Consider the following 25082-nt stretch of genomic DNA (forward strand, 5'->3'; position numbering starts at 1 on the left):
GGTGGAATCACAGCAGCCTTTAATCAGCTCACTAAGGAAAAGGACTCTTCTAAATACTTACCATAATGTCATATACATTTTCATGTTTTTCCCCTATGGCCGGTGGGAACACCTGTGTCATCTCTGAGCATTGTTCTGTTAATTCTTTTAGTAGTTCTTACCTGGTTTGACACATCTGCTGGTCAATACTTTCAGCTAAAGTCTCGAGGGACATCTTCAAATCTAGAGTTCACCGTTCGCCCTTATCTTCTGTAGTAAATTGCACAGTGAACTCTTAGGGTTCACTTGGTCTTAGTCACTTTGGCCTTCCTAAACCCAAAGTTCTCCTTTACTCAGGGAGACCACCAGGCCCCACCAGGATTCTCGTTTCTGTCCTGTGACATGGAAACTCTCTGCAGGCAATAGGCTGGGGCTATCATAGGGTTCACTTTGTTTTCCCCCTGTTCAGCTTCACTGTCCAATGTCTGAAAACTGCTGTTTCATGTATCTTATTTGCTTTTGTAGTTTTAGGTGAAAGGTGAAACTAGTTTCTATTGTTCCACGTTGGCCAAGGCAGAAGTTTTGGAAGTCTTTTTTTAATGTCTAAAACACGTCTACTTTGAGAGTCAATTGAAATGATCTTTTCCACAATAATTATTTTCTGACCTATAGTTTAAAGATAAGTCATGAAAATTTTATGCCAGTATTTTTTTAAGTCTGATTATGGATAGATTCAGGGGGTTATTTATTTCCTTTTAGATTGACAGAGTTTATAATATTTCCAGCTCACAATAGTTGTATTTCTGCTTCCTTTTTGTATGTGTTACTATAATGGGAATATATATTTCCTTTTCATTAAGGCTGCCTTCAACAATTTGTCATAAATTCACTTCTGTTAGTGAATTCTATCTACTATTTTTTTTTCTGTTTCTTTATTTTATGCTTAGTACCAACAAGCTCCTCATGTGATACCAATTTATTACTAAAATGTTGCTCTGTTTGTGTTAGTGGAATTCTTCATACATTGACTGTCCTCAGATGTTGAATGTTGTAGGCCTGTGTAGCAGGGACTCTCTTCTGTTTTTTCCATTTTTAATCTAATTATTGACAAAATAAACCCAATTTATATTTTCTTTCCCTTTCCATCTCATAGGGACTGGCATAAAGGGCAATCCATAAAATTACAAATGATAAAGGTATTTTTTGGTTTTAACTATTATTCATACACTTAAGATATAGACACTTTTTTTTTCCTTAGCAGTAGTTCATTTTATTTTTTAACTTTATGTTCAGGGTTACATGTGCAGGTTTCTTATATAGGTAAATTTGTGTCATGTGGGTTTGTTGTACAGACTATTTTATCAAGCAGGTGTTAAGTCTGGTACCCATTAGTTATTTTTCCTGATCCTTTCCCTTCACCCACTTTCTACCCTCTGGTAGGTCCCAGTATCTGTTGTTCCTTTCTACGGAATACATGGTTTTAATTGAAAAATTTAATTTTTTTTTCAGGTGATTCTAAGCATGACTGGCTATGTAAAGAAGAATTTATTGAACTCAAAGACGTATTCTCTGTGAAACTGAAACGGCGTTGTTCTGTTAAACAGCAGAGAAGTGGTACTTTATTAGGTATCACACTCTTCATTTGCTTGAAAAAGGAACAAAATAAATTAAAGAATTCTACACTTGATCTTATTAATTTAAGTGAAGACCACTGTGACATATGGTTTAGACAGTTCAAGAAAATATTGGCAGGTAAGTACTCCTTATGGGAATTTTTTAAATCAGCCCAGTTTCCTTGATATAGATGATTAATCTAGACATGTTTTGAATAAAAGCAACTTTTAATGATGTTGACATAATTTCCTTCTGTTTCTAGTTTTTGTGTTTTTGTCATGAGAAAGTGTTGAAATTTGTAAAATACTTTTTCTACATTAAGATAATCCTATTTTTCCCTACATTCTGTTAATATGGTATCTTACATTAATTGATTTTCATATGTTTAACCACCCTTGCATTCCAGGAATAACTCCCCCTCAGTCATGGTGTATTATCTTTTCAAGATGCTATTGAATTTAGTTTGCTAATATTTTGTTGAGGATGTTTGCATCAATATTCATAAAGCATATTGTTCTGTAGTTTTTCTGTACTGTTTGACTTTGGCATCAGGGTAATACTGGCTTCATAGAACAAGTTGAGAAGTAGCTCTTGAATGACCATTTTCATGAAGAAGCTTAAAAAGTATGAAATAAAATTCTTAAATAATTTAGCTCACTTGAGAGTTGTTTTTAGAAGCATATTTGTGTTTCTATTAATGTCTCTTTTGAACTTATGTAAGAATGTATTCTCTTTCCACTCACACATTGATGGCAAGTGTGTATATGTGCTCTGTGGCCTAAAAAGAAGTTTTTGAATAATCATAAGAGGCCGTGCTTTATACTCTGGTAATTGAGAATTACCTATTTCACAGGAGCTTTTTATAAAGGTTAGTGTCCAGAGAAAAGAGAACATGTTCATTAGAATATATGTGCTAATGAATTCAGTGTACCTGAAATTTCTAAATGACATTTTCATATTTTGCATACTAAATAAAATTCCTAAGTACAAATATGCAATTCATAAGTACAAATATGATACAATTTGGATTTCTAGAAGTTATCTAGTTAAAATATGATCTGTTTTAGGATTGATTTCTTTTTGTCATAAGTTTGTGAATCTTGCTTGTTTTTCCTTTAACTCATTTGTTTTTGTTTGCCATGTTGCTCAGAGTGGAGGCAGCTTGTGTAGTTGATGGCATAGTTTAGGGTTAGATGGCACAGGACAGGAATGGGTGCTAGACAAAGAGCAGTCACAGAGCAATGTTAGAAATTTCCAGTTTCAGCATCATTGATAAAGAAAAACAGGAGGACCCAAGGTGATCAAAGGCAGCCAGCCAATAAAGTTATGGTCCTGGGCGATGAGCTGAAGTGACATTACATTAAAATTGGAAGACCCTCTTACTAAGTGGCCCCATGCTTTCCTGTTAGCCCCTATGGGACTTCCAAAAAGACATGATTCTTGCAAAGAGGCAAGAACCCTCAGAGGCCATAGTGTAGTCTATCTTTCTGAAAACATGGAAAATATGTATAATTAAATAAAAGCACTTTAATAGTGAATCTTTTACAGTGTTATTTCAAATATATGTCAAGTGATTTAAAAAGTAAAAATGAAAATGAAAATAATTTCAATGGAATTAAATTTATTAACATGACCAGGTATTCATAAGACTTGCATGGTTTTGTCTATAAAATAAGGATATGTCATTTAATTAGGAGAGTCAAAGCTCTTTCTTGCACTTAAAGTCCAAAGAACTCTTCTCCTATGGGGCTTATGAAGGGCTAGGCTGAGGCAACTTCCTCAATATATCTCAGCAATAAAACCAGTAGAAGGTAAGACACAGAGGACATCACAACAAAGCTCAATCCAGTAAAAGCAATTTTATAGGAGCAGAGGGACTTGTCAAAAACAAAAACAACAAAAAACACTGTCCAAATATTCAGCTTAATACATGATGTTTTGGTTTGGTCTAGGGTTAAATTGTAGACAAATTACAGCGATGAATAAACTACATATCCTTTGCTGTACCATCCTCTGAAAATGTTACTGTCTGAACCTTTGATTTTGATAAGAAAATGGAGGCACTCAGGAAGTCATTCTCTAGCATGGTCTTGGAGAACAGAGCGATTTTGCTGATTAAAAGCAAATAGATTGACTTTTAAAATTAACTCATGCAAACAAACAGTTTTAAAATCCTCTAATGAAAGTGAAGGAACCTAACCAATATTGACTGATACATTACTGCTCCATTTCTGTACCAAAGTGGACTCAGGGAGTCCTATGGGAGATGCCAGCTCCTTATCCTACTCCCTGCAAAGACAGTTCTGGGCCATCTTCATCAGACACAAATGAATGGTTGAGCCTCCAAAGCTCTCTACATTTTTTTTTTTTTTTTTGAGTGTCTCAATGTGTCTCCCTGACTGGAGTGCAGTGGCATGATCTTGGCTCACTGCAACCTCTGCCTCCTGGGTTTGAGTGATTCTCCCTGCCTCTGCCTTCCAAGTAGCTGGGATTATAGGCACCTGCCACCACACCTGGGTAATTTTTGTATTATTTTAGAGGAGATGGGTTTTCATCATGTTGGGCAGTCTGGTCTTAACCTCCTGACCTCAAGTGATTCCCCCGCCTCGACCTCCCAAAATGCTGGGATTACAGATGTGAGACTTGTGCCTGGCTGGCACTATCTCAAGAAGTTTTTTCTTTAAGAAATTTCTTTCACTTTCAGGTCCATGTAATTCTGATATTCATTACAGTGCCTATCCCAGGGGTTTTGGTTGTTTTGTTTCGATTTTCATATTTCGAATTTTTTTTTTTAGTTTCTGCATTAATTTTGTTTATCCAAAATTCAGGTGCATGTTGTTGTTTCCATATGTTTGTGTGGTTTTGAGAATTCCTCTTGTTCTTGATTTCTAATTTTATTTCCTAATGACCTCAGAAGATGCTTGATATGATTTTGATTTTTTTTGTCTTAATGAGATGTGACTTACGACTACGTGGTCAAGTTTAGAGAATGTTCCATGTACAGATGTGAAAATTGTATATTCTGTGTTGTTGAGTGGAATATTCTGTAGATGTCTGTCAGTTCCATTTGGCCAAGAGTCTGACTTAAGTCCAGAGTATACCTTTGTTAGTTTTCTGCCTTGGTGATCTGTCTGGTGCTGTCAGTGGGGTGTTGAAGTCCCCCATTATTATTATATAGCTATCTTTTTTTCCTTAGATCTAGTAGTATTTGTTTTATGAACAATGCAGAGTGTGCTCTGACATTGAGTGCATATTTATTTAAGATAGTTAATCTTCTGGTTGAATGGAAACCTTTATCATTATTTAATGCCTTCCTTTGTCTCTTTTTACTGTTGTTGGTTTAATGTCTGTTTCTCCTCATACTAGAATAACAATATCTGGGTTTTTTTTTTATTTTCCATGTGCATGCTAGATCTTTCTCCATTCCTTTACTTTGAGCCTGTGGTTGTCATTACATGTGAGATGGGTTTCTTGAATTCAGCAGATGTCACCTAAATGCTTTAAGTGAAAAGCATTTAGGCCATTTATGTTCTAGGTTAACATTGATATTTGAGGTTTTATTTCTATAAATTCGATATTTGAGCATTGTTTGGTAGTTGTTTTCTAGTCTCAATTGTGTAATTGCTCTATAAGATCTCTGAGCTTTATACTTTTGTATGCTTATATGGTAGCAAATATTGTTCTTTTGTTTCCATGTTTAGAATTCCTCTGAGTATTTCTTGTATGGCAGGTCTGGTGGTGACAAATTCTCTTAGTGTTTACTTGCCTGGGAAAGACTTTATTTCTCTTTCATTTATGAAGCTTAGTTTGGCAGAATATGAAATTCTTGGCTGGCATTTTTATTTTCTTTAAAGGGACTAAACGTAGGCCCCTGATCTCTTCTTGCTTGTAAGATTTCTGCTAACAAGTTCTCTTAGTCTGATTGGATTTCCTTTATAGGTAATGTAGCCCTTTTCTCTAGATGCTTTTCAGATTGTTTTCTTTGGTGTTAGTCTTACATAGTCTGATAGACTATATGCCATCTTGTATCTTGCAGGTGTTTTCTGAGTTTCTTATATTTGGATGTCAATCTCTCTAGCAAGCTTAGGAAAATTTTCCTAAATTATTGCTTCAAATACGTTTTCCAATTTGTTTACTTCTTTCTCTTCTCCATCAAGAATGCCAATAAGTCATAGGTTTGGTTGCTTTACATAATTCCATATTTCTCAAAGGCTTTGTTCGTTTTTCAGATTCTTTATTTTTGGCTAACTTGGTTAATTTGAAAGGCTGGTCTTCAAGCTCTGAAATCTTGTCTTCCACTTGGTGTAGTCTATTATTAAAACTGTGTGTGTGTGTGTGTGTGTGTGTGTGTGTGTGTGTTTGAGATGGAGTCTCACTCTGTTGCCCAGTCTGCAGTACAGTGGTGCGATCTCAACTCACTGTAACCTCTGCCTCCTGGGTTCAAGCGATTCTCCTGCTTCAGCCTCTGGAAAAGCTGGGATTACAGGTGCATGCCACCACACCCAGCTAATTTTTGTATTTTTAGTAGACACAGGGTTTTGCCATATTGACAGAGCTGGTCTCGAACTTTTGACCTCAGGTGAACCGCCCACCTCGGCCTCCCAAAGTGCTGCAATTACACATGTGAGCCACTGCACCCGGCCTGCTTCCAAGTGTATTTTGATGTTCCTTTTAGTGAATTTTTCAATTCCAAAAGTTCTATTTGGTTTTATCTTAACATGGCTATCTCATGTTTCATATCCTGCATTGTTTTTCTGGTTTCTTTGAAGCGGATTTAAAATTTCTCTTGGATCTCATTGAGTTTCCTTGCAATACATGTTTTGTTTCTTTAATCTGCCATTTCAAAGTTTTCAACTTGGTTAGGATCCACTGCTATAGAGCTGGTGCAATTCTTTGGAGGCGTAAAGACATTCTTTTTGCAGTGTTGGAGTTCTTGGGCTGATTCCTTTTTATTTGAAGGAGCTGCTGCTTCTTATTTTTGAATTTCCTATTGTTTGGATAAGACTTAAACTTTTTTTTTTCCCCCTGAGGGTATGTTGTATGTGATCATTTGATCATTTGACTTTGTTTCTGAGTGTTTTCAGGGGGCCAAGATACTGGATTCCTTAGGTGTGGTAGCTTTCTTAGATGCTGCTTGTTGTAGCAATGTATTGGATATATGAGCTGACACACTATCTCATGTGAGGCTGAGGGTGCAGAAGTCTCAGGAAGTTTATTTTGTGGAGTAGCACTAAGCCTTTCTGGTAGCGGGCTTTTTATCTGATAGCACAGTTCAGGCTGTAATCCAGTGGGTGGCACTTAAGAACCAGCTTGCCCTCAGTTAGGCTGATGTCCAGTAGAAAGAAGCGCGTGCTCTGACAGGGGAGTGGCAGGAAGAGATCCTGTTGGTGTGTGCTGAGGCCTTTGGGGCCAGGGGCTGGGGTTGGGATGGGGAGGTGCACTAGCTCCTTATCCAGTACTGGCAGGAATGCGATCTACTTTTTTATCATGCCCCATCACAGGGCTCATGACTGTCAGTTCATAAAGATTTTCTCCTTTGGTTCCCAGCCATAGTGTGGCGATAGGTTATGGATATGCCCCTCTGAAGGCAACCACCAAAATGGTCTTGGGGCAGAGCCTCTTCCCCGAGTCTAGGGCAGGCAAGTCCATGACTTGTATGCCCTCCATTGCTGGGACACTGCTGTTCTGTGTGGGGATGGGGAATTTGGACCCACCCTTCATGTAAGCCCAAGTGGCATAAACTCACTTTCAGTAGGGGTGAAACCATCTTGAAAAACATGAAGAACTCTTTCTTCAAGTACCTGTGCTGGCCCCCACTGGAAAGAACCACTGCTGCATCTTTAACAGTGTATGGGATGTGAGGGCATTGCCAGAGATGACCCCCCTCTCCATGTCCACTTCTTGACATGGTGTTGCCCACTTTTAGCGATTGGGATTGTGCTCACATTTCCTTTGTCCCAAAGGGGTTTTGGCAGGTTGTGCCCTGCTCTATTATAGATGGCCTACCCTGGGGGATAGATCTCCAGAGGTTCCACAGCTCCCTGGGAACTTGCTGGTCCCCTGGGCTTTTCAAAGTCAGAACAGGTTATGTGGTATGTTTGCATGGGATCTAATGCTACAGAGACTCAAGGGTAGAGAATCCTGCGCAGAGCAGACGCCCACCACTGGTGCACAACCAATATGGTGACCGCTATCTCAGTTTTGGTCTCAGGGGAGTATGGAAAGGCCTGCAGGAGCTGCCCGCCGAGTTCTCTGTCCCTGGGAAATTCCCAAATTGCCACCAATAAAGTTGTCCTGAGTTGCAAGTGGGGGGGCCATGAGTCTTTTTGGGGTTGATCGCTGCCAGAGTCTACCTGCTTTTCTTTTTTGCACCCCAGCTTCTTCCCATGGGTACTCCAAAAGGTCCTGGCTCTGTTCTACCAATTTTCCATTAGAAACTTGTCCATTTGACAGAAACTTTGATCTTCTTTCTAAGAAGATCTGGCATCCAAGGTCTGTGGTCAGCCATGTTAGAAAAAAGAAAAACTAGTTTGTATTAAATTCGGAATGCCTAGTGGCACCGCTTAACTCTTTAAAGGATTGTTAACAAAAAAGAAAATCTTTTAAAACCAAACTCCTAATTTTTTCAAATTTGTAACTGAAAAAATAAATGTATGAAGACATAGTTATGTACAATTTGTTTAATTAAAAGAATAGGAATAATTACTATTTATCTTGGACCAAAAGCATGTTAGTTTGACATTTGAACCCTTTCTACTATAGTAAGTAGTGGTGTGAAAAATTCACTGTAAGAGTCTGCAGACATAATAAATTATCATTAGACTGCCAAGACCGCCACATAATAGAGCAAGCAGAGAATGTAAACTAAACATATTAAAAACGATCAACCAAAAAAAGAGAAATTGAAAACATAAAATAATAGGGTGCTATCGCACAAGGATAGCATTTATGTTATGACCTATGTACACATGAGTATCAGTTTTCAGGATTTTATCCTTCTTAGGACTTGTTCCTGAGTCTGAGGATTGAGAGGTTCTGATAAAATAGAACTGACTGTGTCCCAAGCATGGGCTTTCTTTAAAAGTCTCCTCAGTGATTCTAATGTGTTGCCAGGACCAAGAACCATGGATGGCCAAGATTTTAGCAGCACAGTTTGATTTAATAAACATATGTAGAACCCTGAATGCCACACTTAACCAAAGAAACTTTTGCAGGGATTAATTATAGGTAACAGAACATGCTATATTCTTGTTGTTAAATATTATTAAAGGTTAACCAGTACTGATTCCTGAGTCATGTAAAGTTCTTCTTTTCCAAGAGTTTTACCTTCTGATTGGTTTATGGGATCCTGGAAAAGATGTGGCAAAGGTTCCCTTAAAGTTTCTCTTGTCCAGCAACAACCGTAATGCAGAACCTCTACCCTTTCAGCTGAAAGCTATTAGCTCTTTAGAAATGTTTCATTCTATTTATACTTGGGATAAATTACATCAGGCATTCTTCCCTAAGGCTTCCCATGGGCCCTGGTGGCATTTTTATTCTAAGGGAGGGATATATGTTTGCAGGTAATTGCTCATAACTATCCTAAAAACAAATAATTGGTGTCTTATTCAAGAAAATTATATTTCTGCTTTAGTCATTGATGGAGTATCCTGAAAATAGGAGTTAAGTATATCCGTTGTCATGTTATTTTTGATATATTTCAAATCCTTTTGCTAGGAAGAAGCCCTTTGACTGTGCTTTGTATAACAAAACTTCTTTGGAGAAATCAATTTAGATAAAATTTGTCAGAACTTATGTGATTATATTCAAAATGCTAACTGAAGATTCTCTAAGTATTTTCAGTAAAATGTTGAATTAAGTTTGCATGCTGTTAAATAAGTTAACATTTCTTCCTTTACTAAAGTCATTATTTTAAAAATTTAAATCCTAATGATAATAGCTGATATTTATTAAGCATTTAGTATGTACCATTTTTTGCTAGCAATGTTTATGAATTATCTCATTAAATCATAATAGCATCAAGAACTACAAATGTTTTTATGTAAAAAGGGAAATAAAATTAGTTTGAGTTTTGCTGTGAGGTTTGAAGAACGAAATCAACGTATGACTCAGAAAATAGTATAATTAAGTGAATTTTATTATTATACTCATCATCTCTTAGTTTATAAAAGAAAAAAACCAAGGCTTAAGTAATGTAAAAATCGGTTAACAAGGTTAAACAACTGGTAGGAGGTAGAGGAGCTGGAACAATCTGTACATGTCTGAGTCTGGAGCAGGAACCCTTAACTGATGTGCCATTCCAGCAGGTCATCAGTTACTCTACAATACCTATTAAGTATACTTTACTGTATTTAGGTTGATAGTAGATTTAGATTCTACTAAAAAAACAAGGACTTTAGACACTTGTTAGAAAGTATCCATATTGTCTTGTTTGATAATTGTCTCTCTCTAGTGTTCTTTTCTAAACATCATGATTCAGAATTCCAAACTCTTGAAGCAGATAGCTTTTAGGGTCAGCATTAATAATTTCTCAATACTTAATATTTCCTCGTGACTGCTGCTATTACTGAGATTTCCCAAATGCCTTGGGCTGAATTGGGTGTGCACTATGAAAAAAATTGGCAGACATTTATTTTTGTTAACCTAAAGGAATTTAAAAAACACATATGAACACACTGGTTTGTGATTGATTATCAAGCTTTATGTTTAGCAGCATTTCCTAAGCAAAACACAAATTCTGTAAACCTACAGAACTAGATAAAATGTTGACTGAATCCTTAGATGAGAGTATAATGGATTGCCACTTAATAACTTTTGTCACTGAAAAGAAATGATGTAAAAAATAATAAAGTTCTACTCTCACAGTATGAATAAATAGGAAGTACATAATATTTTAAATTAGGCCACAAATCATTATTAAGCCCCTTAGCATTCATTAGACTACCATTAATGATAATGAAATTTTGTGATATTTATACAGATATATGTAACTCCAGGAATTTTATTATAATTGTGTATGAATATATTTGTTGTTTGAGGTAGGTAGTTGCGTATTTGCATTGGCTATATGCTGAAGCATTCTGGTAATAGTTTTCAAATCAACCATTTTTTTTCTCATTGATTATCTTTAAAGCAAAGGCATCTATTTTTTACTATATTTTTTGAAAAAATACCTTAAGTGGAAAATTACATATTTCGAAAAAGTGCATTTTCAGTTTTTACTAGTTTCATAACTTTGTTCTTTTTTCAGTGGAAGGAACAGAGATAGGAAAGGTGAAGCCTGTGTGTGTGTTCGGGTTAGATGCTGGGCCCTTTGTAGCATCTAATGCCAGGCTGTGTTCTCTTCCCACTTGCTAATTAAGCGACAGAGCCAGGAACTTCCCTCTGTCTAGAATACCCCCCTTCTCTTGTTTGCCCAGTGAAATCCAGTTTGAAGTTTAAGGTCTGGTGCAAACCAGCTGATTTTCTGCAAAACTAACTGCACCTGAGCAAAACCAGGCACTTACTCTTTAATATGTTCCTGGCACTGCTCATGCTCTGATAGAACACATCGTTACTTAATGTTAACTGTGGGCTCACAAAGGGGATACTTTTACTTTACAAAGACTAACTCTTCTTAGCACAAACATTAAGTGCTTGGAACAGAGTTTCACATATAGTAAGTGTTCAATAAATGTTTATTATTTTTTATTTCTAACACTTGGCACAGTGCCTAGCTCAGTAAATGTTGGTGAGGTGAGCTGAGGATACTGCATATCTATTATGTGGTAGGCATTATTCTAGTTGATTCTGTTATAAACCAACTCATTTAATCCTTATTACAACACTTTTATTATAGTCAATATTTTTTAATCCTTACAGATGACTAAGGAATGAGAACTCTAAGAGACTGGTTGACTGAGAGATTGGTCAGGTGCTTAGAAAGTGGTAAAGCAAGATTCCTATCCAGGCTTTCTAATTCAAAAACATATTTTTATTTTATTTTATTTTGTTTTACTGTACCACACTGCCTCCCAACAAAAATATTTAAAGCCTTAATCTTTTCTTTCTTTCTTTCTTTTTCTTTCTTTCTGTCTTTCTTTCTTTCTTTCTTTCTCTCTTTCTTTCTTTCTTAAGAGTAGTGTTTTCTTGAAAGGCAGGGTATAACTGACTATGCTGTATATTTGGGACTAAGTATATCATGGTCAAGTATATTTAAAATGTGGCAACACTGGAAAGGAGTCCATGAATGAGCTATGTGGGTTGAAGGATTTCTAGATGAGAAATTGATAAATTTGGTTAGCAAGGAAAGCCAGCTAATTGTGAATGCTTGATATTGGCAAAAGAGAGGATCTTTTAAAAATCTAAGGGAACAGAACTTTCCTCTTCTCTGAGTTCAGAGCAGAGTACGTAGGCTCCAGACAGCCTAACTTTTACTAGTGGTATTTTAGGGTTTTTTTCCAAAAGGAAAATGCCATTCTTTACACGCTTCTGAATTGTCTATCTTGTCAAAAATAAAAATTTTCATTTTGTTGCAGTACATGCAGAATCAAAAGACTTTCAACTCCTAACTGCACAAATGTTTATTCTGAAGCTCTTTAAGCTGTTTACCACAGATACTAGTAAATCTGTCAGAAAGGAGGTGACTTACTTATCCTTGTCCCACCAGATATGTAGGAAGGATGACTACACTAGATAACATGGATATGTCCTCTATTTATCTCCTTTTACTTGAATGGCAAATACATCATTGTCAGATTAATCAATTAGTCATTGTGACTGATTGAATTTTTATATGGATAATCTGGGTTTGGTTCCTAGCTTTACCAGTTTCTTGGCATCACTATATCTTCTATGATCTCCTATCTGTAAAGTGAAGTTGATAATGCCTATCTTGATAGGTTATTGAGATGCTTAAATACATAATGTATGTAAAGCAGCAGGTACTCAATAAAAGGTAACTCTTACTGTTATTGCCATAGCTCTCCAGGTATGTGTTGAGCTTCTATAGAATCCATAACCCAAAACTCTTTAGCTCTTTGAGACCAAGATTAAGCATTGTTTTTCCAGAGGAGAGGGTGAGAGAGATTGCCATTATCCTAACAGAATTCATTCTTATCACCATCATCATCATCATGATTTCTTGGTGTGTCAGGGAATGTACTGTGTTTCACATTACCAACAGACGTTAATTTTCACAATATCCCTGAGACAAGAAATTATTACATTTTACAGATAAGACCACACAACTATAAAGTTGTGGAATTGGGAATCAAATTCAGGCAGTCTGTCCCCACAGTCCATATTCTTAACCCACCATGCTCTCCTGGCACTTCAGAAGTTAGATGGCATACTCCATAGTCTATAATGTTGCTGCAAAGATAATCTAATTTTAAATCCGGTGAAGCTTGTTAGTTGCTGATATGCCATTCAGATTGTGCTATGCTTATGACTCCTACTTGGTTGTATATGTAATTGGGCATCAAATATACAAATACTCAAAAAGTGATAGGTGCCAATATAATATTTTATAGTTAATACTTACGTAATCTGTGTTCTATATGTTAGAGGGCTGATTCTAAAATACTGTTCTATATTTGACTTTTAGCTAAAACAATAAGCTTTGTTCATATTAATTACACAGTTGATAACCTTTCTCATGTCACTAACATGTCCATAAGTAACATTTGAGATTGATCTGGCAATTTTAGAGCTGTCAGACCCAGAAGATAAGAGAAAAATTTAAAATGTTTATATCATTAAATCAGCTGGGTCGAGAGAAAAAGAGAAAGACAATTCAGATTTCTTGCACTGGTGGTTATAAGTTCTTTGAAGTGAAATAAAGGAGTAGGTGTAGGGAGAAACATAAAGAAGTCTTCCTTTCACACAAGCTGAAATTGAGTTTTCTTTGAGGTATAGAAGTGAAGGTATTTTAAGAAGCTCCTTAAAGCTTTCTGATGTGGTTTTTCAATGTTTCTATTAATTTGGCAACATTTCTTCACTTTTTGGCACAATAGAATATTCCAGGTTTATCTCACACCCTCCTTGCCCTAGCCCAGGAATCAGCCATTTCTCTAAGTGTGGTTCCTTTTAGTGGGGAACAGTATTGGGAAACCAAGATCTAGGAGCTAAATATACTCCTAGTGGTTAGGAGGTCATAACTTCTAGACTTTTGCAGCAGAAGGAGTTAGGAAATATGTATGAGAAATCATGAGTTTAAATTGATCTTGCTAGTATCTGTACAATCCTACAAAGTTCTTCCCTGTTTCTCCTTTCTATTTGTGTCTCTTTTCTTCCATAGTAAGAACTGTGGCTCCCAACAACAAAGCAGCTGCCCATTTGCTCAATCATGTAATGTACAAAAACTCATTTCAGAAAAGCGGCTGCCAAACCACTAAGAAAAATAAACTTGCTGAAATGAGTTCAAGATTTATTGGCAGCTCTTTTTTTTTTTTTTTTTTTGGCCTCCTAGACTGAAAGTATGTATTTCAAGTATTGTGTCCAAAAGTTACCTGGGTTAGCTTTTTTCACCTTTTGTAATAGTATTTCCTTGAAATACAGTTGGCTTTGTTTTTATATTCAGTTTTCTCTATATCTTCATTAATTTCATTATATATATTTAATATGTAGGACATTAACATATTTCTAAAAGAAAAAACACTCCTTCATGTATCATTTCAGTCTAATCTCGATTACCCCTTATAGGTAACCAATTGCACTGGTTTCTGGTTTATTTTACTTATATTCCTTTTAGAAAAGTTACCATATATATGCTTTTAAATTTTTAGTCTTCTTTTACACAAAAAGTAACATATGCCATATATACTTTGGCACTTCCCCTTTTCATTTAAGTGTATACTGGGAATTGCTTCATATCATGTCACAGAAAGCTTCCTTGTTTTTTTAACAGCTGCATAAGATTTCGTTATGTTGTCTGTACCATATTTTATTCAACACTCTCCCATGTGTGGACATTTCAATTGTTTCTAGTATCTGCAATTACAAATATTGCTGGAGTAAACTTTGTGCATATTTTTTCTTGAAGCTAAATTTCTTGAAATGGATTTCTGGATTAAAGGTTAAGTACTTGTGTAGTTTTGTTAGATATTGACAAATTCCTTTCTGTTGAGTTTGTATCATTTTTTAATATTTACCAGAAGTGTATAAAAGTGTCTATTTCTTCACAGCTTCACCAACAGATTGTATGTTTTATGTAATTTTATGTTTTAGAATTTTTCCAATGTGATAGGTAAACAATGGTATATCAATATAGTTTTAATTTACATTAAAGTTGAGCATCTTTTCATGTTCAGCTCATCTCAGAGTTATTTTTAATGTCTTGATGTCTTGTGAATTGTCTTCATATCATTTTCCCATTTTCTATAACACTTTTGGTCTTTTTCCTGCTCAATTCTTTTTTTTTTTTTTTTTTTTGAAACAGAGTCTTACTGTGTTGCCAGGTGCCAGGCTGGACTGCAGTGGCACGATCTTGGCTCACTGCAAACTCCGCCTCCCGGGTTCAAGCAATTCTCCTGCCTCAGCCTCTCGAGTAGCTGGGACTATAGGCGCATGCCACCACGCCCAGCTAATTTTTGTATTTTTAGTAGAGACGGGGTTTCACCATGTTGGCCAGGATGGTCACAATCTCTTGACCTTGTGATCCGCCCACCTCGGCCTCCCAAAGTGCTGGGATTACAGATGTGAGCCACCGTGCCTGGCCCCCCCTCAATTCTTACAAGTTCTTTGTATTTTAGGAATATTAGTCATTTTATTTGATATGTTACAAATATTTTTCTCCCAATATATAACTTGTCTCTTGACTTTTCTTATGAGTTTTTTATGCAAAGTTTTTAATTAAAACCTTTTATGGGCCCAGGTATGGTGGCTTATACCTGTAATTCCAGCACTTTGAAAGACGGAGGTGGGCAGATTATTTGAGGCCAGGAGTTCGAGATCAGCCTTACCAACACAGTAAAACACCGTCTGTATTAAAAAGAGAAAAAAATTAGCTGGGCGTGGTGGCACATGTTTGCAATCCCAGCCAATCAGGAGGCTGAGGCATGAGAATTGCTTGAATCCAGTGGGTGGAGGTTGCAGTGAGCCGAGATTGTGCGACTGCACTCCAGCATGGGCAACAGCATGAGACTCTGTCTCAAAAATAAATAAATATATAATTAAACAAAACCATTTATGGGCCAGGTGCAGTGGCTCATGCCTATAATCTTAGCACTTTGAGGGGTCAGGATGGGTGGATCATTTGAGCCAAGGAGCTGGAAACCAGCCTGGGCAACATGGGGAAACCCCATATCTACAAAAAAAACCCAAAAATTAGCTGGGTGTGGTAGCATGCAGTGGTAGTCCCAGTTACTCAGGCAGATCACATGAGCCAAGGGAGGCCTAGGTTGCAGTGAGCTGTGATTGTGCCATTGCACTCCAGCCTAGGTGACAGAGTGAGACCCTGTTTCTAAATTAAATCAATACATACATACATACCTTTTATGTAGTTAAATTTACACACTTTAATGCAACTGGCTTTTGCAATGTAGTAGCCTTTCTTTACATTCTACTTATAGATAAATTCACCCATATTTTCGTCTAGTACTTGTACAGTTTTATTTTAGTCCATTTGGAGTTCATTTTGTGTGTGGGAGATGGTATTGATCCTACCTATTTCCAAGTAGCAGTTATCCAGGTATCCCAAAATAATTTATTAAAAAGTCTATCTTTGTCACAGACTGGAACAAAATGAATTAAAAACTTAAATATAAGACTTGAAATTGTAAAACTACTAGAAGAAGACATAGGTAGAAAGCTTCATGTCATTGGTCTGGCAATCATTTTTAAGATATGAACTTAAAAGAACAAGCAACAAAAGAAAAAATAGACACATTGGATTACATCAAACCAAAAAGCTTTGTACAGCAAAGGAAACAATCAACTGAGTGAAGAGACAACCTATGGAATCGGAGAAAATACTTATAAACCACACAGCTGACAAAAGGTTAATATCCAAGATATGTAAAGAATTGCAACAACTCAATAGCAAGAAAACAAATAACATGAATAAAAAATCAGCAAAGGATCTAAATAGACATTTCTCTAAAGAAGACATACCAATGGACAACATGAAAAAATGCTCAACATCACTAACCATCAGGGAAATGCAAATTAAAACTACATGAGATATCACCTCATACTTGTTAGAATGGCTGTTATCAGAAAGACAAAAGATAAGTATTGGTGGGGTGTGGAGAAAAAGGAACTCTAGCACACTGTTAGTGACAGTGTAAATTAGTATAACCATGATGGAAAAGAGTATAGAGGTTCCTCAACCAGTTAAAAGTAGAACTGCCATATGATTCAGCAGTTCGACTACTGGGAATATATCCAAAGGAAATGAAATCAGTGTATTGAAGAGATCGGTATTTTAATGACTATTGTAGCACTATTCCCAATAGCCAAGATAAGGAGTCAGTCTAAATATCTATAAATGGACAAATGATAAATGATTCCAAGTGTATACACAATGGAATACTATTCAGCCTTTAAAAAGAAAGAAATCCTGTCATTTGCCACAGCATGGTTGAACCTGGAGGTTGTTAGCTGAGTGTAATAAGCCAGGCATCAGAAGAAAAATACCACATGATCTTACTTATATGTGGAATTTTCAAAAATTGAACTCATCAAAATAGAATGGTAGTAAACAGGGATATGTGATAGGGTGAGGGATAAGGAGATGTTGGTCAAAGCACATATTAGTTAGGAGGAAGAAGTTAAGAGGTCTGTTGTATACCATGGTGACTACAGTTAATAATAGAGTATACTTGAAAATTGTTAAGAGTAGATTTTCTGTTCATACCACAAAAATGATAAGTATGTGAGATAATGCATATGTAAATTAGCTCAATTTAGCCATTCCACAATGTATATTTCAAAACAACATGATGTGCATGATTAAATATATAGCTTATTTTCAGTTAAAAATTAAAAAAAATTCTCTAATTGGTCTTTAACATATAGTACACAAATCTTTTCACAACTCTTTATAATGGAACATATGTTCTTGGAATGCTAAAAACTTTTTTTTGGAGGCCCTGCAAATAACTAAAAATTTAAAAGTCACACATAATTACTTACATATGATCCAGAAAGGATACTTTGAAAAAGCTTTTTAACTTATAAAATTATTGTGGTAAAACATATTTATAAAAGTATCCTCTAATATTTTTATAATTTTCTAGTTCATGAAGGATTAAATATACAATTATCTCATTGAATTGGATTTTTTATGAAGTTAATTGTATTTAAATGCTAATTATTTTAACCAGTTTTGTGGTTGACTTCTATGTAGGGTAAGGGGGGAAAAACATTCCTAAAGCCAGTTACATATATCTCTTTTTAGTGTAGATTTTTAATTGGGAAAATTGATGTAGTTAAATAGGTCTACTCTATAGCATCTTCTAAAGTGAGTTAAAATTCATTATATCAGGATAAAAAATGATAAAGATGTATCGATAACACATTTGGCTGAATTTTTCTTTCTTCAATGTTCTCTTACTCTCTATCTAAATAGTCTTAGCTCTTTTATCATTTGAATTCTGAAGTATTGAGGTGATTATTCTGGCAGCAGGTGATTCTACTAATTACTGTTCAGTCAGTGTCAGTTATTAGAAATAGAGATGTTTACATTGCTTGGCTTCATGTAAATTTAGAAGTTATATGGCTTTGTTTTTGCTTTGACTATGACATTAAAATTATTTTTATCTGTATATGTAAAGATCTGCATCTATAAGTTTTTGTGGATAATAAGGTGACACTGATGCTTTTTAATATAAATTGCCAGCATAAAATATCTCTAACTCAGAGCTCTACTGGAAAATTGTCAAATCTTATGTAGGAAAGGCTTTTACCACCACTGTTACACATTAACTGGGCATAGTTTAATATTAATAGCTCCTGAGACTTGTGGTTAACTGAGGTTTCTATTTCCTGTGTTTGAGTTTTGTCTTTGCAACAACTTGGTTGCTTTTCTGTGTAAAATAGTGGTGAATATACACAAGAGTATGACAAGGTTCTGGGCTCTTAACTTTGATGAACACCATGCCATTTCCATCGTGCTGCACTCAAAACAGCACAGATGTGAGTCTGGGAGTGGCGTCCCTGCCACTCTCATGAGCCTTTGTTTGGAGAACACCCTGATTAACCCCCACCCTTCATGGTTCATTGACTCACTGACAGATCAAGTTTAAACTAGTATATATTAGCACATTTGTTACCAACAGAGGAACAGTTGGCCATTCTGTTTTACATTGCTGGTTCACTGCAAACCGGCGTGCTAAAAAGGTCTATACTCTAGAGTATGAATTGGGAAGTTACCAAAGGACTGAGAACCAAGTCAGTTGCATATTAATGTTGAATTATACCTATATTTTAATCTTGGATTATCTACTTTGGGGATACTTACACTATTGTCAGTTATGAATAAATGATAATTACCACTTTGAAATTCATCTTTTTTTCAAGTAGTTTAGGGGATTTAGATATCTCAGTATAACTTTCATATTAAACAGTTTGCCATAATTGGATGAGAGCAGAGCTAGGTCATGACTACCTGATATCTTGTGTTGAAGCATTTAAAAAATGTCTTCCAGAGAGTTATTTGTATCTCATGATTATACATAAGTCTTTATAGTACACTATATTTCTAGGGTACATAAAAATGTTAATTATTTAGTCAAGAGGGTTAGGATGTGTGTCTTGTCTCAAAAAAAAAAAAAAAGCTGTTCTATTTTTATCAATTAATTTTCTTAAAATCTAAAGGTTTCTTTTTTCTTACCTTCCTAACCTAGTTACTAAAGCCTCTTAATGCTTTTCTTATTGTTACAGTTCTTTTCATGGGAGATAGGTTTACTGCATCATTTGGCCGTTTCAGAGGGTGAATTTTGTCTTGGCTTCATTTTTCCTTACTGGTTGCCATCCCCTGGGCCACCTGCTTTTTTGCATTTTTCTTTTTCTTGTGAGATGATGAAACTCCATACCCTGATGGGGCTGAGGGACAGTGCTCTGTGTCCAAGCCTACGATAAAGCAATGAGCTTGCTTTTCAAAATAAACTGGTGTCATACAGGCTGCTGCTTTTAAGTCCACTGTCAGATTTTTATTATAACTGATAATTTGTTTCTGGAAGGCAAATTGATTTAAGTTCTGAGCAAAAGGGTGGGTAATTATTTTTAATGCTGCTATAAATTTAAAGTTTTAATTTAGAAAATATTTTTACCAGCTCTCAAATAGATTTTTCTACTGAAGTTTGTAAGGAGTAGGTATGAGACAGGGATTGAATTTTTTGTTTTTAAAACTTAACTTGACAGTAATAAGAAGTTGCTTGTTTTTTCATGCTAAATATTTTTTCTAAAGGATTTATATATCTATCAGAAAACTTACTTTTGATAACTCTGGTTCTTTGTTAAGAATTTACCTTAGCCTTTTTGTCTCATTTTAGGAATTAATAGAAGTTGTTGCAATTTTAGACTTATTTTATAAAACAATTTAAAGAAGCTTTTTGTTTAAATGATTGTTTTGCAGTGTTGTGCTTTTGTTTTCTTTAATGCAATTGAAATTGCAGTTTTATAATTTGTTTTTATATTTTGGGTTTTTAAAAGAATATTAGTTATTTATGTATATTTATTGGGCATCTACTGTGTGCCAGACACTATTCAAAGAAATAGTAAACATAGAGAGCAGAATCACAAAATTCTTGTCCTCAAGGAGCTTAAATCCTAGTGATAGAGGGAGAATTCAAAAAAAATCAAATGTATTTGTATTACGTCAAGTGATAGTATGTACTGCCAGGTAATGAGATAAAAATATTTCCTCTACTATACAGAGTAGGCAAGGAAGGTTTCATTGACTGTGGAGTTTTAGAAGAAAGCTGAAAGTAATGGGGAAAGAGAGCCATATAGATAGATGAAGGAAGAAAATGGTCCAATCAGAGGAAACAATAAGTGCAAAGAATTGAGCAAGAAAGTCATGTTCAAGTGGAGTCAGCAAGGGAAAGACTAGGTCACAAATGCGGTTGAGGATGGGTCATGAAGGGCCTTATAAGATTTGTATATTTTTTTTTACTTTTATTTCTGAAAGAAAAAGTAGATAGTTATTTGTGGGTTTTAAAAGAGAAGTAACATAACTTCCTTTTAAAATGGATTTGTGGCCACTAAGTGAAGAGAGTGACCTATATGAACGGATGGAATAATTGAAACAGGCAAGCAGGAGACAGGTTAAATGGACAATAGATTCCAGGCAAAAGATGGTGACTTAAATTAGGTTGGGAATGGGAGAGATGGTGACATATGTTTAGACTTTGGAATTTCCAGATAGAGCTGGCTGACTAGACATGTCATTTACTGACATAGATTGACGTAGACATGGCAGATTTTTTTCTTTTCTGAGACAAGGTCTTGCTGTATTGTCCAGGCTGGAATGCAATGGTGTGGTCATAGCTCACAGCAGCCTCAGACTCTTGATATCAAGTGATCCTCCCACCTCAGCACCCCCCAGTAGCTGAGATTACAGGCACGTGCCACTGTATCCAGCTAACTCTTTTTTTTTTCTTTTTGGTAGAGACAGTATCTCTCTTGTGTTGTTTAGGGTGGTTTTGAACTCCTGGCCTCAAGCAAGGACCTCAGCCTCTCAAAGTGTTGGGATTATAGGAGTGAGCCACAATGTCTGGCAAATGTATGGGGGTTATTAACAGGATAAGTCAAGGATGACATTAATATTGTTATGAAAAATGTCAAACATATAGAAAATATAAATATTTTTCCAATGGGCACCCATATTTTTATCACCTTGATTCTACAGGTCTTAACATTTTTCTGTATCTGCTTCAAACATTTTATTCTGTCAATGTGTTCTAAAGTAAATCGTAAACATTGTGATAGTTCTCTCCAAAATGCTTCAGCATGTAGCTCTAAAAATAGATATTTTTCAGGTAACCAAACACCATTATCCTGCCAAATCAATGAATGATAATTGCTTATTAACATTTAATACCTGGTCCGTAGTCAAATTCTCCATATTTTCCATAATGTCTTTTATAGTTAACTTTCACCAACTAGTGCCTACTCAAGAATTATTCATTTAATCAATTACATTTAAACTATAACATTACAACATGATTTTTCACCATGTGTTTTATTCTCTCTGACACTGACTTACAGAAGAGACTAGATGATTTGTCCTGTAGACATTTGATCACACATAAGAGTCACTTGGAGAGCTTAGATTACTAGTCCCCACTCTCAGAAACTTTGATTCAGTGGATCTGAGGTGGCTGTTTCCAGTGAACTGCTGGTGATGCTGGGCTGTCATTCTGAAGACCATACTTTGAGCACTACTGCTGTACCACTATCTGATAGCTTCTTTGTGGTATTGTTTAACTTGTTCTGTTGCCTGTATTTCCTATAAACTGAATTTTCAATCTAAAGACTTATTGAGATTCATGTTCGATACTTTGGGCAAGAATACTTCATAAGTGGTAGGACTTAATGTTAGATAGCGCTTAATTCTGACTATGCCACTATTCATGAGGCTAAGCTAAGGAGGTGACAGCCTGATCCCTCTATTGTGATGTTTCCATTTGAAACTACTAGATAATTTGTTGAGTGGAAGTTAGAGACCAGGTGGAATATCCAGTTTTCAATAAATATTTCACCTAATGGTTTTAACACACATTGATTATTCTTGCCTGAACTAATTATTTAATTAGGGATAGCAACATGGAGACTTTCTAATTCAATCTTTTTTTTTTTTTTTTCCTAGATTAATGGCATTCTTTTTATTTTTAAAAAGATGTGACTTCGAAGCTGGGGCTATTTTGTTACCCAGAAATGTGGTACATATTATAAAGGTAGAATAAATGATTAGTTAACTAAGCAATTTTTAATTACCAGTTTTCAGAGTAAGGCGCTAAAGTTTCTGACCTGAGCAAGTGGAAAGATAAAGTGGTCATTTAGTGAGATGGGCAAGACTGTGGATAGATAGACCAAGTTTGCTGGGAAAATCAGAGTATCAGTTTTGAATATGTGAAGTTTGAGATGTCCATTAGAAACATGTTGACGAGGCCAGGTGCAGTGGCTCACACCTGTAATCCTAGCACTTTGGGAGGCCGAGGTGGGCGGATCACCTGAGGCCAAGAGTTCAAGACCAGCCTGGCCAATGTGTGAAACCTGTCTTTACTAAAAATACAAAGTTTAGCCAGGCATGGTGGCATGCACCTGTAATCCCAGCTTCTTGAAAGGCTGAAGCAGAGGAGAATCATTTGAACCTGAAAGGCAGAGGTTGCAGTGAGCCAAGATCCTGCCACCGTGCTTCAGCCTGGGTGACAGACCAAGACTCCGCCTCTCTCTCTCTCTCTCTCTCTCTCTCTCTCTCTCTCTCTCTCCATATATGTATGTATGTGTGCATATATATATATATATATATGCACACACACACACACATATACATACACACATGTATATAATGTTGACAATATTTCAGTTGAATACAATAAAATATTCTAGCTATTTTAGGTAGAAAGGCATTTTATACAGATACTACTAAAGAGTAAGAGGGTACGACTGTAGTACCTTAAATATACTGGCGGCCTACAACTGTTGCTGTGTTGCTTTTTCCCCTTCACCACATACATGTGGCCTCATGGAACATTTTCTATGACCAGCACACTGAAGGAAATAAAAAGAACCTAGTTCAGAGATAGTTCTGCATGATATAACAAAAATGAGCTACTAAAACATTACAATCCTACTCAAGAGTGTTCTCCCCAAATAGCAGGGAAGGTCCTTCTGGTGGACAGAACTTTAATCAGTTGATATTAAATGTCAGGGTGTGCTGGCCAAGGGATTGATGTTTATCAGTGTATGGACAGTGGTTCAGAGTTTGGTGAAATAATCAAGAGTTGAAAGGAAAAGAATGGTGACAAAGATGTATGAGGTGGAAAGTATACTTTCACAGAAGAACAGAATATGAGGAGATTGGTGTTTTTTTGTAAATGTTTAGCAAAGAAAATATGTTCAGAGGAGGAAATAGGTAGGCAAGATGCCCCATTCTACAGATGTGGGCATCACTGCAAAGCAACCCCACGGCTTGTGCAGTAAACACTTAAAGTAGTACTGGTGCAGGGATGGGAGAAATAAATGGATTTAATAAGCACTGCTGCTTACCAAGGTTGATTGGGCTGTCACTATTGCCAAGTGTTCTACCTGCAAACAGATCAACCTTGAGCCTTGGATATGGTACCATGTCACAGAGCAACCAGCCAGCCACCTGGTGGCAGGCTGATTACATTGGATTTGCTCCATTATAGAAGGTCAGTTGTTTGTCATTGCTGTGATGAATGCTCACTCTACATATGGAGTTTCATACCCTGCCCACCATGTTTCTGCCAGCAATAACATCTATAGCCTTATTAAAAGCCTTAGTCAATAAAATGACATCCTATACAATATTGCTTTTGATCAAGAGACTCATTCACATGAAAGAAAGTGAGGCAATTGGCTGACAACTACAGGATTCCATGGTCTTAACCATCTTTCTGTTGTAGCATATTGTACTCTTCCTGGAAGATAAAACCTTGTAACATTAAAGTAGTTTTTAGTTCTATAAACAGAATACAGGGGTCTATGAATCAAGAAGTGGAGGTAGAAGTGTCATCTCTACCTTTACATCTAATCACCTGTTAAAAATAATTTTACATCTTGCCTCTGCAGCTTTGAACTTTGCTGATACACAAAGGTTTTAGTGTGAGGAAACAATACTTTCACATAGGAACGTTATAGTTATTCAATTGAATTGGACATTTAGAATAATCTGGCCACATTGCTGAACTGTATAACTGACATAATAAATTTAAAAAATGAAGATGCTATACTGGCAAAGATGATTAAGTCTGATTATTGGGAGAAATAGTGTTGTTACTGTTACTCAGGACTAAGACTATGTCCAGAACCTAGGAGGAAGCCTGAGCTGCCTCCTCGTAGCAGGATAAAATGAATGAGTATGTCATCTAAGAAAGCGAATATGGCCAAACTGAACCTAGAAGACATAGGAAATCTGAACAGATCAATTAACACCAAAGAACCAGGCATTTTTTCGTACTTCTAAAAAAGTACCAGACTGATATTTTCACAGAGATGTCTATTATACTCTTAAGGAACAGGAAACTTCAATACTGTTTAAACTATTTTAGAGCATAGAAAAGGAAAGAAAACTCCAGATTTTATTTATAGAGCTCACAGGAAATTGATACCAAATTCTGAAAATGCAAGTCCAAAAAGGAAAATTAGAGATCAGTGTTACTTATAAATGTCGAACAGCTCTTAATAAAATAAGAATAGGTGGATATAGTTATCAAAATGATAAATATGCTTATTACATTTTAAAGCCTACGTGGAGAAACATTTGAGGTTTTCTTACTTTAGAACTGACAGGAATGTACTTTATTATGAGCACTATT

The 25082-nt window shown here is 35.9% G+C and overlaps 1 protein-coding gene across 8 annotated transcripts in view; it reads left to right on the forward strand.

Annotated features, from left to right (window-relative positions):
* Window positions 1-25082, forward strand: part of CERKL (ceramide kinase like) — a 133126-nt gene that overhangs the window by 56787 nt on the left and 51257 nt on the right. For all 8 annotated transcript variants that reach the window (XM_032292772.1, XM_032292769.1, XM_032292775.1 and 5 more), the window contains exon 2: window positions 1489-1731. In XM_032292772.1, coding sequence (XP_032148663.1) covers window positions 1489-1731 — 243 coding nt within the window. The remainder of the gene's footprint in view (window positions 1-1488; window positions 1732-25082) is intronic.

Source organism: Sapajus apella, unplaced genomic scaffold, assembly GCF_009761245.1.
Source record: "Sapajus apella isolate SASKATOON/1434 unplaced genomic scaffold, GSC_monkey_1.0 scaffold28, whole genome shotgun sequence".
Lineage (NCBI taxonomy): Eukaryota > Metazoa > Chordata > Mammalia > Primates > Cebidae > Sapajus > Sapajus apella.